This window comes from Drosophila elegans, unplaced genomic scaffold (assembly GCF_018152505.1).
Source record: "Drosophila elegans isolate 14027-0461.03 unplaced genomic scaffold, ASM1815250v1 contig_149, whole genome shotgun sequence".
Classification (NCBI taxonomy): Eukaryota; Metazoa; Arthropoda; class Insecta; order Diptera; family Drosophilidae; genus Drosophila; species Drosophila elegans.
Window position 1 is genome coordinate 18,509,857 of NW_024545513.1, and position 14,988 is coordinate 18,524,844.

General features: G+C 41.3%; 3 protein-coding genes across 3 annotated transcripts; 1 reads left to right on the forward strand and 2 right to left on the reverse strand.

Annotated features, from left to right (window-relative positions):
- Positions 1-144: 144 nt before the first annotated feature.
- LOC108144708 (probable G-protein coupled receptor Mth-like 1) lies at positions 145-10,332 on the reverse strand. The gene is given in 3 exon segments (XM_017269805.2): positions 145-2,799; positions 7,813-9,097; positions 9,100-10,332. Coding segments are annotated over 2 exon segments (1,938 nt in total). The 5' UTR covers positions 9,755-10,332; the 3' UTR covers positions 145-2,799; positions 7,813-7,814.
- Positions 10,333-11,568: 1,236 nt separating this feature from the next.
- LOC108143919 (probable small nuclear ribonucleoprotein G) lies at positions 11,569-12,185 on the forward strand. The gene is made up of 3 exons (XM_017268502.2): positions 11,569-11,699; positions 11,763-11,910; positions 11,982-12,185. The coding sequence occupies exons 1-3, from the start codon at positions 11,668-11,670 to the stop codon at positions 12,030-12,032; spliced, it is 231 nt and encodes a 76-aa protein (XP_017123991.1). The 5' UTR covers positions 11,569-11,667; the 3' UTR covers positions 12,033-12,185.
- Positions 12,186-13,905: 1,720 nt separating this feature from the next.
- Positions 13,906-14,932, reverse strand: LOC108143822 (40S ribosomal protein S19a). The gene is made up of 3 exons (XM_017268363.2): positions 14,870-14,932; positions 14,510-14,580; positions 13,906-14,420 (listed from the first exon to the last, which is right to left on the reverse strand). The coding sequence occupies exons 2-3, from the start codon at positions 14,578-14,580 to the stop codon at positions 14,021-14,023; spliced, it is 471 nt and encodes a 156-aa protein (XP_017123852.1). The 5' UTR covers positions 14,870-14,932; the 3' UTR covers positions 13,906-14,020.
- Positions 14,933-14,988: the final 56 nt, after the last annotated feature.

Genomic DNA, 14,988 nt, shown 5'->3' on the forward strand with positions numbered 1-14,988 from the left:
ATTGCGGTTCCAGTCCCACGTCGACAAAGGTTTTCAGAGGCATCCGCATCTGAAGTGGGTCACAAAAGCGATCACCACAATGCGGCAGGAGGACGACCCATGAGATGAGATGCCCGCGCTGGCGACAATTGAAAGACATTGGGCTTTTTCTGGTTCTTTGTTTGTTTAGTTTCATTGATATTTTTGCCAAAAAGCTTTATTGTTGTACGGTAAATATGTATAAATAGTTTAGTGGTTGCTTGGTCAATGGCAACAATTGCCATCATCATCATCATCGTTATTTGTGTAGTGTACAGTATTGTGCGGGTGTATTGTATGAATATTGGGGACTGTATCTGTGTATATCTATTCTATATAGCTGCACATTTATGCCAAGTTTCAGTTTCGGTTTCATTTAATTGCCTTTTTCAGACAATTTTTGTTCCGCATGTTTATCTATAAAATGTTCCCGCTCTGCGCCATAAATTAATAGCGAGGAGGCGGCGGTGGAGAGGCACACACGCCTCCAAAAGCGAATTATTGATATATTCCTCATGAATGCCTGCCATACATTATATGAAAATTATCGTTAAAATACTCTTGATCTCGGGGGAAATCGTTCGAAATTCGCTTTTGAGGGCGAGGAGCAACTGACTAAGTGGGTTTTGCAGACTTCTTCTTCAATCGCTTTCGATTTAGTTTTAGTTACAGGTTTAGTTAACAACTGTTTGTATAAACACAGGGACTTAGCATCGATATATGGGCTAAAACTTATTGGCTATTCGTTGTGGGGTTACATGGATTCGAGCAAGGTTGGACAATTTGTCAGTCAAAATGTAAATATTATTTATATATAAATCGCTTAGCAAATGGGGTGTACAAAATATCTTTATATACAATAGTCAATAATTAGTATCAAAATTACAATCTATGTTGGTTTAAAGTTAAAAATGAAAATTTGAACCCTCGGACGGCACTATGTTGTCCATTTCTCAGATGTATTATTCCCGATTATTGCTAAAAAAAATAAAAGATTTTTCTTTTTTGTATGAATGTCGGGTTTTAAAATCTTGTTCCTGATATTATGGCAGGATATTCAAATCAACATAGTGCCCAGGACTTCAGATATTTCATTTTCTGATGAAAAAAAAAAAAAGTATTCGCTGCCTTTGTCTCAGTCATTCGATAATTTCGTATTCGATTCGTTGCTTCGCTCAAAAAGTACAAACTACATGCAAAAGAAAGCATAATATTTCCACGTCGATTATAATTATATACAATTAAACATATAAAAAAACACTCGACCGCTCTTTAGTACGGGGAGAATTACTTTTGGCCTGAACACTTTGGAAGTTCTACTACATAATACAATAGTTACACGCACGTTAAACGTGCAAGCGTAACTTGAGCAATAAATTAAGATTAGTTAATTACAAAAGAAAAAAAAAAAGGTTAATTATTTAAATAAAAATATAAAATAATAAGAAATAATAATTGTACTGCATTGTAGTTTCTGCGTTTTCAATACCTAAAATACGTGGGGGATGGGAATACATTTGAATTTGGCGCCACAAGCAGGATCAAGGACAACGGAACTGCTTGCCCTTTAAGTTTCAGTGAAGTGAGTGTGTCTGTGTACTGCTTTGCCGTTGTTTAATTAAGCGCGCTTTCTTTTCCACCATTTAACCTTGATCGATAAATATTGTTGAACTTTCGATGATCAATTTGATTGTTTGATTGTCATTGTGTGTGTGTGTGTGTGTCTGGGTGTAACGTTTCTGTTTATGCCTTGAAGTAAATAAATTTCGTTTGTTTACTTTAGACATAAGAAAACACACAGAAATGTTTCGATGAAAAACGATTATGCGGCAAACATAAAAATAGTTCCAGTCAGCACTGTTCTTTCAGTATTGTATTCCAGTCAAAAAAACAAAAATTATATTGGGAAATGGAAATGTCAAAAGCACAGACAAACTGGATGCAATGCAAGCAGTGTGTATCGAGTCAATGGAAGTCGAAGTTTACCAATCAGAATCAGCTAATTTAAATGTTTAACATCTATTTACATATGTGTTTGTGTGCGGTGGCTGCTGTTTTTCTCACACTTGAGATTTGAGTCGGAAAAAGCAGAGCAGCGATCTTAACTAAACAACAAAAGTGCCTCAACAGCAAATTCCTTGTGGTTGCCACACACATACACATGCACATGCACAGTGTCGATGCTTGTAAGTGAAAGAGCAACAATAGCTCTGCTTTGTTTTGTCTATTGTGAATTCCTGTTTGGCTGCACATTCCATTGCCAGCAGCAAGCATTTCGCAACACTGACCAGAGTGTCCAATTAGAACGTGTTAATGTGACCCGAACTGCTCTACCGTTATTCTGCTCTTACTACTTCTTTTTACTGCTTTTGCGCGTTGCTTTGCGTTGATGATGAATAAAAATAAAATAATACGTTCCTTTTGTGCTGGCTCAAATTGAAGTTGAATACTAGCAAGCTGGTAAGCTGGCAAACGGGCAAACGGGCGTACGGAGTACTTTTTGTTCCACAGCGGTTGTTGGCCGATTTCAAAATCACGCGCAAGACGCTTACACACACACACAACACACTCACTCACACAATTAGCTGGTCTGGTCAGCTCGCTTTTGTTGCTGCAATTGCGCAAGTGTGTGCCTCGTCTCGAAACTCCAGCTTTTGCTGCTTTTTTTTTTATACATTTTTTTTTCCTCTGCTGAGCTGCCCATTGCCATTATTACGCTCGTTCGGGGTCTGGACTTTTGTATCCGGGCCTGACTTTCGCATTGTCGCTCGTCTCAGTTGTCTGCAAAAAATATAAAACGAAAGAAAGGGGCACAAATAAGTACAAATTTATATATGGAACGTGTGCGTATGTAAGCACTAAAGTACAGTACAGTGCTCTCAAGATATTAGCACTAAAAAAAAGTGTTGGAAAGGGCTTAAGTAATAGGTTTTTGGGCCATGTACAGCATTAATGTAGCACAAAAGTTAAATTCTAACGATTGAAATAAACTTACTAACATACCCATGTTTGTCTTACATAATCAAGTATTTACGTTTAAAAAATAACTGAATTAGCTCTGAAAAATAGCTATTATTTTAACCACAATTGTAAGTGCATGACAACAGTTTCCTCCCTTTTACTTTCCCTCCCCGACGAGGAATCAGATGACGACCGACGTTGCAGGCACAAATTAAAAAAATAATGCCCTGCGTAAAATGTAAATGGGCCACAGTGCAATTATAACTTGAAAAAGTGCAGAACGCTCAAATTAAAAATTGCCGCTAAACTCAAATTAACGCAAAGCATGTGTGCGTGTGCGATCTGGAGATGGACATTTAGCATTCTTACAGAAAGTTTTCTTTTCATTTATTAATCTCTTTTTTTTTTTTTTTTTTTTTTTTTTGTTGCCAATTTGTGGAAAAGTCAACAGGAAGGAATTCATTATGATGCCAAGTGGCTCACCGCATGTACAGTAGAGAAAACTTCACATAATCATGGGAAAACTAAGAAGATAAAAGCTGACCTAGATAGAATATAAAATTTTGAAGTTTCGGAATTCTTTCCGTCGATTAGATAATCCACAACGAATCAGCTGTGGCTCATATTTCACTTTTTTATGGTTTAATTTCAGGGGAGGTATCGGTCACGTTCTGGGTTTTGCAAGCAAATAAGAATTATTGGACATTCACGGAAAACAAAAAAAAAAATGAGAACAAAATAAAATAAATTAGCCAAACGGAATTTTGTCGTAATTGAAAAATTCTTTGTAATTATATTAGTAATTATCCTGTGTAAACTCTCATGTCAAACATGTGAATCTAAGGCAATTATACGATTCTTTTTAATAGAATCATAAACGAAACAACTAAATTATCAAGTGCTGAAGGGGATAAAAGGTGTTACTCAAGCGTAGCCAAGCTATTAGTTCTCACTACAAGTTGGGCATAGCTTATTTTACGCTTTTTGATCATGAGCTCCCCATTTACACATCATGATTACTGATCCGCACAAGATAATCATACAAATTAGCTATTATAGAAAGTATACTTTTGGTGATCCCAAAAATTTGTGTAGGAGAACTGCTGTTTTCACTTCAAATTGGCAAGGAAAAAACTCTTTTCAGAGTATTAAAACTATAATTTGGAATGTCATATATTAAAGACTTTTGGGTTTGCTCAAACAATTGCTAAGAATGGCAATGTAAACTTAAAATTTGCCATGATTTGTTGTCTATGCAACAAATTCTCTCAGAAAGATAGTAAACTAGATACAAAGTTATCTAATAAATTGAGGAAATATCCGATGTTTTTTAACATCATTTTATAATAGTTTTAAAAACCTGAGTTTAAGACAGTTTATTTTCTTATTAAATTGATTTGTTTATCTATAGTTTGTCCTTACATTTTTGTTAAAAAAAAATAGTTTTTGTAATGATTACCTATTACAACCGCTGACTAAATCCTATAGCTGTGCAAAAATCAATCGCTTGACCACTGGCAAATGGTGAATTTAAGCAGCATTCACTGTACTCAACGGGCTGCGACCACTTGGCACTGATTTGAGGGCAGCAATAGCACGACGCACGCCGCACGACGCACGCCGGTAAATGCAATTTGTTCAGGGGGCCTGTGCATTGTGCATCTGTGCAATTTGGCTGACAAACGAAGCCCGTAGACCGCACATCGCAGATCGTAGAGATCGCAACTCCATTTCTGCAGCGGTGTGATGAGATGAGGATGAGGATGAGCGTGACGGGGACACGCTACTCTGGGATTATGCAGACGCACACAAATGGCACGGCAGCTGCACTACCAGTTGCAGTGTATTTTCAGAGCATTTTCAGTTGCCACATGCAGGTCACATCACAGACTGGTTTCCCCCTGTTGCCCCCTGCCCCCTGTTGCCCCCTGTCCGTGCCACTTATTGCGTGCGAGCCACGATTTAAGGGGCCAAATAAGTCGGTTGCGTAATCCCCGAAATGCGAATGGGCCCATGGGCCAAAAACCCAGTGTTTGTTTTGTTTTCTCTTTCGCTGGGCAAAACCTCGAAATCGGAATCGCAATGCGAATGGGAATGGGAATGGCAATCCAAATCGGACTCGGACTCGTACACGGACACGGACACACACTCATCATCACATCACATCACATCATATCTGTTTCCCGGGACCAAGACCGATGAAGGTTCCGAAAATAATGACGCGATCAGGGCCCAAAATAAAAGTAACAAACAAAATAACACGAGAGGTAGGAAATACAGTCGTACAACAATAACTTGTACCACCAGCTGCCATACACAATAAAAGGCTACACATTTTCTATGGACCTCAAATAAATTTGGATTACAAACTTGGGAATAAAATAAAACTTTTATTTTTATATTTTTACCATAAAATGAAAAAGAAATATATTAATTTTGTGCAAATGAAAATATAAATGTTGGTATTCGTTTCTTGATTTCTTAGAATATTTACTGAAATGGTTTAACTATAATGGTTTTAACCAAAGATCAATAGGAACAAAATATATTTATATATAGGTATAAAATTAGCATATTAACCACTATTTAACTAGGTTATATTTTAAGTTGTATGTAATAATTAGGCTCTATTATGATAAATGAATAAGTATTCTGTGTTTGTGGAAGACTTCTATTTTATTTTTGTTTTTAACATTGAACTAATCCTTCTATATATCTATCTATATACGACTTAATCCGATCAATAGAACAACTAAAATACTAATTCACAAATTTAATACTGTCCTGACGTATTCTATACATATAAAAAACATGAAAATGCACATTTAGTGGGTGGAATGGAAATCCAGATTGCAGAACTCCACTTTCCTTATCGTGTTGAGCTACGGTGTGTTTACGAATGATAGCAACAGTGCCGAGTTTTCACGGCTTTTTGTTTGCAAGTGCCGAAGCCCGACTGTAGTTGGCTTGGATTGTGTAGTTTTGGATGTGTCAAAACCACTTGAGAGGCAACAGCAATACCGGCAAACCAACAAACTAGCAAACTAACAGAGTAACATGGCAACAAGGGAAATTAAACAGATAGAAACACAAACAAGACAGCGATGAAGATGAAGATGAAGACGAAGACGAGACGATGCCGGTGCGCTTATCACACATTGCTGCTCGTCGTCGTCCAATTTAAACTCAATTTTCCCTTTTTGGATTCAGATACGGATGCCAATAATGCCCAGAAAGCAAACGTAAAACGTAAACGCAACGATCCGGACCCGGTTTTCCATTATCTCCGCTTGCGTGTGTGTCAAGGGTTGCGCTGATTACTTTATGGCCATGTGGAAATCGACAGGAAATCGGCCGACCCGGCGTCAGAGTTTTCCGATGAAAAACGAAAAACATACATATAACGGCACGGCACATTTTCGTCTTTATGGACATTCTCGAACTCAAGTACTAGTGCTACACGCGAAATCGTAAACTTGGCGCATGTTGTAAAGCATTTGGGAAATGGTCATGCAAATGGAACTGACCAACCGGATAGTCCTACTTGAAATTTTCCCAAAACCATAAAAACAGGACGGGACATTGTAGCGGAAAAAAAAAAACAACAAAAACAAAAAACGTTCCGGCGCCTATTGTGAAATCACTTCAGGTAGCCAGGAAATCTTCAAGTTTATCTGTGAATCTGGATGAAAATACGTCCGTCTGGGGCGTGAATGTCGATATATAAAGGGTGTTTTCCAAAGGACATGCCATGCTCCTGGGGTAACTAACCCTGTTGAAGCAAACTCCAAAGGTTTTGTTGGCTGATTTTCCCCCTAGAAACCCCGAAACCCTAGATTACCCTGGATAACCAAACTGGTTTTGGCTGTCAGCACTTGAATGCTGCATGATCTACACAGTGTTAAGCACAACACACACTCTTTTTCATGACAAATTCCGGATTTTCCATTTGCTTCCAAATCTTGTAAATACATCTTTGGTATTTAGGTTAAATAAATAAGTAAATAAGCAATTATCACACAAGTGAACCTCTAAGAGAGAGAGAGAGAAGTGAGAAAATTTCATTAAGCGGAAAACCCAGCTTATGATGTGTTGATCCATCCAATTATTCATAATTTCGTTGTTATATTTTGGTTCCATAAAGTCTAACGAACGAAAAGTATTGTGATTCTTTGAGAATATATACTTGATGTGAGCAATTTAATGTAAATTTAGGAATTATTGAATTTTAGGAGAAATATCTTTTATTAAAATTATACATAAAATTCTATGATTCCGATTTGTAGTTTAACAAAATAGTATGATTATAGTTTTGAAAACCTCTAAAGAGTTTTAATATTAGTTAAAACGCAAATATAAAACCGCCCTTACACTGATCTTTGTTATTAAATGAAAATGTTTCTGTTTTAATATGAATGCTGGGTGGTTGGTAGATTTAAACTAGTGATTAAAATAAATAACTATTGTAAGAAAGCGAGTATAAATTTGTAATAATCTATGATATCCAAATTCATTTAGATGAAATAATTGCTTTTGAGAGCTGTAACATTACCGCACCTGTACGTGTGCTTTGTAGGACTGAACTTTCCATGATGCATGGCATAAACCAACTCATTGAGACACTTGGCATTCCTGGCTACGGACCTGGAGCTCTTTAAAGCCGATAAGTCTATCAGTAAGTAGCGGGGTGTGTGTGTGTGTGTGTGTGTGTGTGTGTGTGTGTGTGCTTAAAGCCCTATTTCGTAAGCCACTTGGCAGGCAAAGCGCTTTGTTTGTTCTGGCAAACAGAGCTATCTGTGTGGAGCTGCACTCGCTATCGGGTGTTCAACTTACGTTTAGCAAACGGTTTCCATTTTAACGGCCGGAGTGGGGGGCATTGGTGGCTTCTCCGGCAAATCCTCCGGCCGTCCGCTGTCCGTGGCCGCATTGCAGGCTGGCATGGTGGCGGTGTTCTGGGTGATCTCCGTGCCGTTGGCCAGCGAGGGCAATCCCTGCGAACTGCTCGAGTGCTGCACTCCATTCGTGGTGTTGGTGATGTCGTGGCGCAAGCGCGGGCAGAAGATCCGGCGACAGGCGGTCCACACCTGCGGCTGGCAGCCCACCACAATGAAGATGAACACGCCCTGCAGGGCGTTGATGAGGTCGGTGAAGAACCAGGCGCCATGCGGTCCGCCCACCAGCCAGGACAGTATATCCGCTATCCAGGTGACGCCCATCACGACCACCAGCTTCAGACAGACGCGGCCCAGAGCGGACTTCTCCGTGGAGGACTTGACATCGTCCCGCTTCCACAGGCCGCAGGTCAGCTGGTGGGTGGTGGACACGAAGAGCGCTATATTGGCGCACAGCAGCAGTCCGATGGGTCCGTAGAAGTAGGCGAAAATGGAGAGATTGCGGTTGTCGTACCAGCAGTACAGTTGTCCGAATCCCGGCCGCAGCAGCGTCGTCTCCGGCAGCTGGTCCACACAGGCGGCCACAAAGGTGATCAGCAGCGGACCGCCCCAGGCGTACAGCGAGTAGAGGAACAGTCGCAGTGCCTCCTGGTTGCGCTCCAGCGAACTGGGTCGAAAGTCGCGGAATGTCCACCAGATATTGAAGCACATGGTGTTTAGCCAGAAGAAGGCGGCCAGAAAGAAGAACTGCATGGCGATGGCCAGCAGCAGGCAGCTCACACTTCCCGGCTGCAGGCTAGAGCTCAGCTCCTCGATGGCCAGCAGCACTTTGCCGAGCAGCAGGCAGGAGACATAGCAGATTTGGCAGCGCCAGTGCAAGGCATGATGCACGGCGGGCAGCAGAAAGCCGGCCACCAGAGTGGCGGCCAAAAAGAAAATGGACACAAGTATTCCGCCCGTGAGCACGGCCTTCTGCAGGTTCTGGCCATTGATCTCGTGTGGAGCAGCCCGTCCGGGTGATCCCGCCTGGCTGCCCAATCCTGCCTCGGCGCTGAACAAATGCTGACAGGCTATGATCTTCACCTCGCCCAGGCGCTGTGTGTGCTCCAGGCAGTATTGTTCGGCGCTAAGATTCTTGTGCGGCAGCTGCAGACCGGCCGTCTGCCGGTCCAGCCTGGCCTCCTGCCAATCCCCGGCTATGGAGTAGCCCCCCTCGAGAGGCCGGCGCATTCGGGCAGGCCGTAGCTGGTCAGGTAACTGCCCTCCGGTAGCTGCGGTGCCAGACGGAGCAACCCGTCCACCGGGTGACTGGGCTGCAGGTCACAGTTCTGCAGCTGGGTGTTGTAGCTGCCCCACTTGCCGCAGCACTTGCGCAGGCGCAGCGTGGGCTGCTCCTTCAGCAGGGCCGTGGGCTGGTGTCCGCCCAGATCCTCCAGAGCGTCGGCCGTGTGGTTGAGGCACACCAGAGCCACCTCCCAGTCGACGCAGTAGTCGTGCGGCCGGACCATCAGACCGCGCTCCCGCACATAAAGCGTGCCGTTGGGAAAGAGCATCACGTTGGCGCCGCGACTTCGGAACAGCTCCTGCGTCTGGTCCGGCCGGCAGGTGGGTCGGCTCTTGGGCAGGAACTTGAGGAAGCGTGGACTGGCGCCGTGGGGCTCGAAGAAACGCTGCTGCTGCACCAGATACACCATCGGCAGCCACAGGGCCTCGCTGCCGGCAATGCAGGCGCCACTGGTGCCATTTAGGTACTCCCCCGAATGGCAGCACTTGTTCAGCTTCACGGTGGGCGGCGGCGAGGGGCGTGGCTGGGACTCATCGCTGGCCAAATTCAGGGACACCGCCAGCAGCAGAAGAACGCCTGTGAGTAGGCCACGATCCATCGTGCTGCGTTTTTGTTTGTTTTTGTACGCTGCTGCCTAGCAAAAGATCTCTAGTTTCACAGGTTCTCCTCTTGTCGTCTTGGCCTCAATCTGCAATTTATGCGCTATGTACACATAGCTTATTCGTTTTTTTTTTTTTGCTTTTCTCGCTTTTCACGCCTTCCGTTTCGCCTCGTCGAGTAACACTTTTCGTCGCTTTTCTTTTCACTTTTCCTTTTTGTCAGCAGCCAGCGTAAACAAATGGAAAATGCAAGATTTCACCGCCGTTTTGGCTCACGTAAGTTGGCAAACAAACAAACAAAATCGGGGCGTCAATGGAAAATCGTCGAATCGGAATCCAAATCGCATAAATAAACACACCACAAATAGCGTTTGTTGTCAGTTATTCATATATGTATATCACAGTTTCATTAAACTCGTTGGTCAGACGGCAAATACCAATTTGTGTGATATTCCACCGATCTTTTCTGTCTAAATTTTCAGTCGTAAACGGCGCGCGTTGTAAAAAAAATAATGGGATCGCGATCGGGTTTTAAACGCGCAGCAGCCTTTTCCTCGCGTTTTTTTTTTTTAAATACTCTCGTTGACGAGGGAGGGGGAACTTTTATATGGGTCTGCGCCAGTGTGACCGTCGCGACGAGCCTACAAAATACCCAGGCGCCGTAGGGTCACACCACTATACTATCGTCTGTATGCCTGTCGATATTTTTAAAACATTTTATTTTATTTTCCATATAAATTTGTCATGCCTATTAAAAAAATTAAATAAATAAAAAGTCCGCTTTCGAAGCTTTTTCATTATATCCCATTTTGCTTTATTATAACTTAAACAGATAATCGTACTTATTTATATCATGTAGTTCATGTCTAATAGTTTTTAAACATAAATACAAATATAAATAATAAAGTCAAAGTTTTTTTCAAATCATAGAAATTAAAACAGTTCTTAGATTTTATCCTTACGGATAAACTTACGAAAAGTTGAAACGTCTGATCGGTTTTAAATTTTCAGGATCCATGTATTTTGGGGCGCTGTTTACGAAGAAATAGGTCAAAGTTTGCGACAAGACCGATTTCTCGGATAATAACGGAAATTATTATTTTTTTGTTTTTTGTCAATATGTCCTATCATAAATCCATTGAGATCTACGTATAATACACATTTCATATTAAGATATTGTCATTAGACAGATTGTAAATAAAAATTAAATTAAAAAAAAAACAAAAAAAAAAATTTTAAGTGACTTTTTTGCGTAAAGCTGATAGTTTACGAGAAAAATGCAGATAACGAAAAAAGTCACTCAACAAAAAATGTGTATTTCAAATAGACCTTGAACTTTTGTTTGGAAATGATTTTTGATAAAGGTCATACTTTGGAAAAAATTGTCAAAGAAAATCAGAAAAAAAAACAGTTTTTACCAATATTTTCTAAGAAATTGATGTTGTCGCAAACTTTGACCAATTTATTTGTAATCAGGAGCCCAAAGTACATGGATCCTGAAAATTTGGAAGTGAACGGGCGTTGGGGCTTTTCGGAAGTACAGCCCAATAAAGTAAAAAGTTTGAAAGCAAAAAAATAACATTTTCGAATTAAATTTATTTAAATGCTCTCAATAATTATTTTATTAGATATAAAATTGAATACAATGTAATTGAAATGTGGTAGGTTCTAGAACATTGAATAATAATTTTTCTTGTGCCTTTTTTCAAGTTTTTAATGTGTAAACAGTTTTGTGGGCATTGGTACTGGACCAAACAAAAGTGTTGAAAAACGGTGGAAGCAAAGGAATACCCCTTATGCGCCAGATCAGTGTGACAGTATTGCATTTCATTCGATAGATTGAAAGCAATCGATAACAGCAGTCCGCATTTTTTACTTGGTTTTCGCGTTTTTAGCAAATTAAAGCAGCAACATGTCGAAAGCCCATCCTCCAGAGCTGAAAAAGTGAGTGAAAATGGGCGCTAATCGTATAGTAGTGTATATATCATATGATGGAAACAATTTCAGGTACATGGACAAGCGGATGATGCTGAAACTGAACGGAGGACGCGCCGTGACCGGCATTTTGCGAGGTTTCGATCCCTTCATGAATGTGGTCCTGGACGACACGGTGGAGGAGTGCAAGGACAACACGAAGAACAACGTCGGAATGGTGGTAAGATGAGCTTCATTCAATCTAAATTTGGTTTCGTTAAATGCCTAAATGATTTCCCCTTCCGCCACCAGGTAATCCGCGGCAACAGCATCGTCATGGTGGAGGCTCTGGACAGGGTTTAGCACCCGCCTCGGAACTAGGATCGCCATCTGATCCCCTCAAGCACCTAAATCGTTAGCCGTAGTGTCTAGTCTTAAGGCTCGCGAACATTATTGCGCTGTACACCGTCAGAAAATAACACAAATTCGTAAATAAATAATGTTCTCGAGAGGAAATGTAGTTTCTCGCAATAATTTCTCTAATAGGTTTCCTGCTTTTCCCAACTATTTAAATAAATAAATAGTAACCAGCAAGCTTCAAACCTATAAATTAAAAGATGTTTTTAAGTAAACAATTTGAGAGCTATTTAGACTGAATGGCTAAGCTGCCAGGAAGACAATCATTCAGGATTGGCAAAACTTCTTTTTTTTAATTAGCATTTCCGTAGAGGTTTAATCTTCTTTTTCAATTTTGGGAAAACCGTTTAAAATTCTATAAATTTGGACGACTTATGCCATGTAACACTATAAATTACATGAAACAGGAATTATGGTCGTTATATACCGTTTCAGTTATTCCCGCAAAAATTACTATAGTAAGTTTTATTGTAAAATTGTGGATAACAATTTTAAACCAGAATACTATATGTACAATGTAGGATCCTAGAATTTTTCATACAAAAAGAAACCATCCCAATGCACATGTTGAATCTAACGTAAATCATACACTAGACATTGAACTAAACAGTTTGCAATAAACAAGCTTTATTAATAATAAAATAAGTGTCGGCTCAGAAATTTACAGCCATAATTTAACTAGCATACGTAATCAATACTCTTCTCTAATCCTATATCTCATTAATTCTGGTCTTTTATCTCACTATTTCATATAATTTTTTAGCAAAATTTCTGTTCTGTTCTGCAAATTCCGGAGAATGAAATATAATAATATACATATTTCATTTACAAAGACGGATTTGCATTGCAATGTATGAAATATAAATCTTTTTGGGTCGATTAAATGCTATATTCTGATTTCCTAGGCCACGTTTCTACACTCCTTGTCGGCATATTTATGATTGTACATACATAAGTAAGATCCTCTATGGAATATCTTTACAATTAGCTCATGTGGGCTTTTAAGCTGCCCGATCCCCGACGTCGTCGTAGTAGAGTTTTGCTGTACAATAATCTCTGATAAGTACTCGAGGCATTGGGATTCGAAAGTGGTGCCAATGAACTTGGTGCCCGTATTCTCAAGACAATTACCTCAGCCCACAAACCAGCTTCTAGAGTTGTAACCTTCTCAGCATTGCCATATTCTGCAGGGACCTCTCTGTGCCTAGCCTTAAACAACCTGATGCCCCCTTGGAAACTCAGCCAGCTTTTGTATAGCCGCAGTTCCTCGAATTCCAGATTGCCATTCGGTTCCAAAGCAATGTCGCTAAAAACCAGGAATGTCAGATTGGTTAACAGATTTCACGGTTTTAGAGCTCAAGAACCTCGCCTCCAAGACCAGCGCTATACCGACCTAATTGAGGCAATACACCGTGGTCCTTAAATAAACAACTCATTTTCTGTGCATTTTAAAGATCCATTAAATGCACAGCTGCAACAAAAGTATAATTTCGAGAAAGCAATCGCTATTGTAGTGAAGCAAATCGGGAAAAGTAAAAGCACTCACATTCAAAATTGCCTGGACACCCAAATTATTAGAAATTTCAGTTAAATGTTTGGTTTTACTTTATCAATTCTGCCGAGCAAACAAAACACTAAGTTAAAAATAAAAATCTGTTGTAGGTTGCAAACATGGTCTGCTTGGCAGGTTATAGGATAGACAAGTTGAGTCTTGCCCGATTGGTTTGCTATGTATTAGAAGACATGCAGAGTCCTGTTCTGCCCTTTTTGTTACATGTGCAAAGATAGACAGACAGCGAAACGAATGCGATTTGCAGACTTTTGTGAATTTGTTGGTTTTATTTTCTCATCTCTCTCGTGCAAACAAAAAAGCGCTTACAGTAGAAGTCCAAAAAATGCTATTTTAGAGTTCGAATGGGCGCCGTTCTCGCGATTTACTTGGAAATAACAAGGGGGCCGGTCTGCTTGGCGGCGTCGCGCTGCTTGACCACGATCTGGTTGGCAATGCGATCCAGATCCCGCTGGCCAATGGAGCTCAGCTTGCGGCCGCCGTCCGGGTGCTTCTCGACCAGGCGGGCGTGCTCCAAAGCCTGCAGGGCCTTGCGGGCACAACCGTCAGCGGCACGGCAGAAATGGGACGGATGGACGCCGTTGCGCTTGCGTCCTCCGTAGATCTTGGTGATCGAACCCACGCCGGCGGGACTGCGGTGATACAGGTGGCGCAGGATCGAGGCGCAGCGCACGTAGAACCAGTCGGGATCGTAGGGGGCCAGCTCCTTGAATTTGGCAGTCTTCACGATGTCCATCTGGTCGGGCACCTTCAACTTGCCAGTCCTAAATTTTTAATTTTTTGGGTGATAAACAAATCGGTTGTGAGGTTATGTGTGTTTGGAGTTTATGCCCTGTCTATGGCGAATACTCACTTCTTGAGGAAGACGGCGACCGCTTTGGTAACCGCGTGCTGGTCAATATCCTTCACTGTAACGCCTGGCATCTGCGGGGAAAATGAAAACGTTAAAACTTTGCCAAAAAAAACACGTTGTTCCCAGATTTGCGACTCTCTCTCACACACACACACACACACTCTCGCTCTGGCGCACACATACGCAGGGGCACAACAAAAACGCTTGTCTGGGGTTTTTCCCCTGGAAAATCACATTTCCCGGGCCTCAAGCCCGCCCACTTAATCAGCTGCCGCTTAACGATTGCTGTTTCATTTAGTTTAAACCAATCGGAACACAAAAAAAAAATAGTTATTCACTTGAAAAGAATTCGAGCACAACCTTTCTCGTTAAAGTCAACCGGAAAAAAGAACAAGGCGCGTGAAGTTGGCTGCGGTTATTAGGGCTGGCCTGGTGAATCGATATATCGCATGGTGGTTTGGCGTTGCCACTTGTCCGGC

Coding starts and splice junctions, on each gene's coding strand:
- LOC108143919 (XM_017268502.2), top strand. CDS start 11,668: ATGTCGAAAGCCCATCCTCCAGAGCTGAAAAA. Junction 11,700..11,762: donor CATCCTCCAGAGCTGAAAAA/GTGAGTGAAAAT, acceptor AAACAATTTCAG/GTACATGGACAAGCGGATGA. Junction 11,911..11,981: donor AGAACAACGTCGGAATGGTG/GTAAGATGAGCT, acceptor TTCCGCCACCAG/GTAATCCGCGGCAACAGCAT.
- LOC108143822 (XM_017268363.2), bottom strand. CDS start 14,580: ATGCCAGGCGTTACAGTGAAGGATATTGACCAGCACGCGGTTACCAAA. Junction 14,421..14,509: donor GTCGCCGTCTTCCTCAAGAA/GTGAGTATTCGC, acceptor TTAAAAATTTAG/GACTGGCAAGTTGAAGGTGC.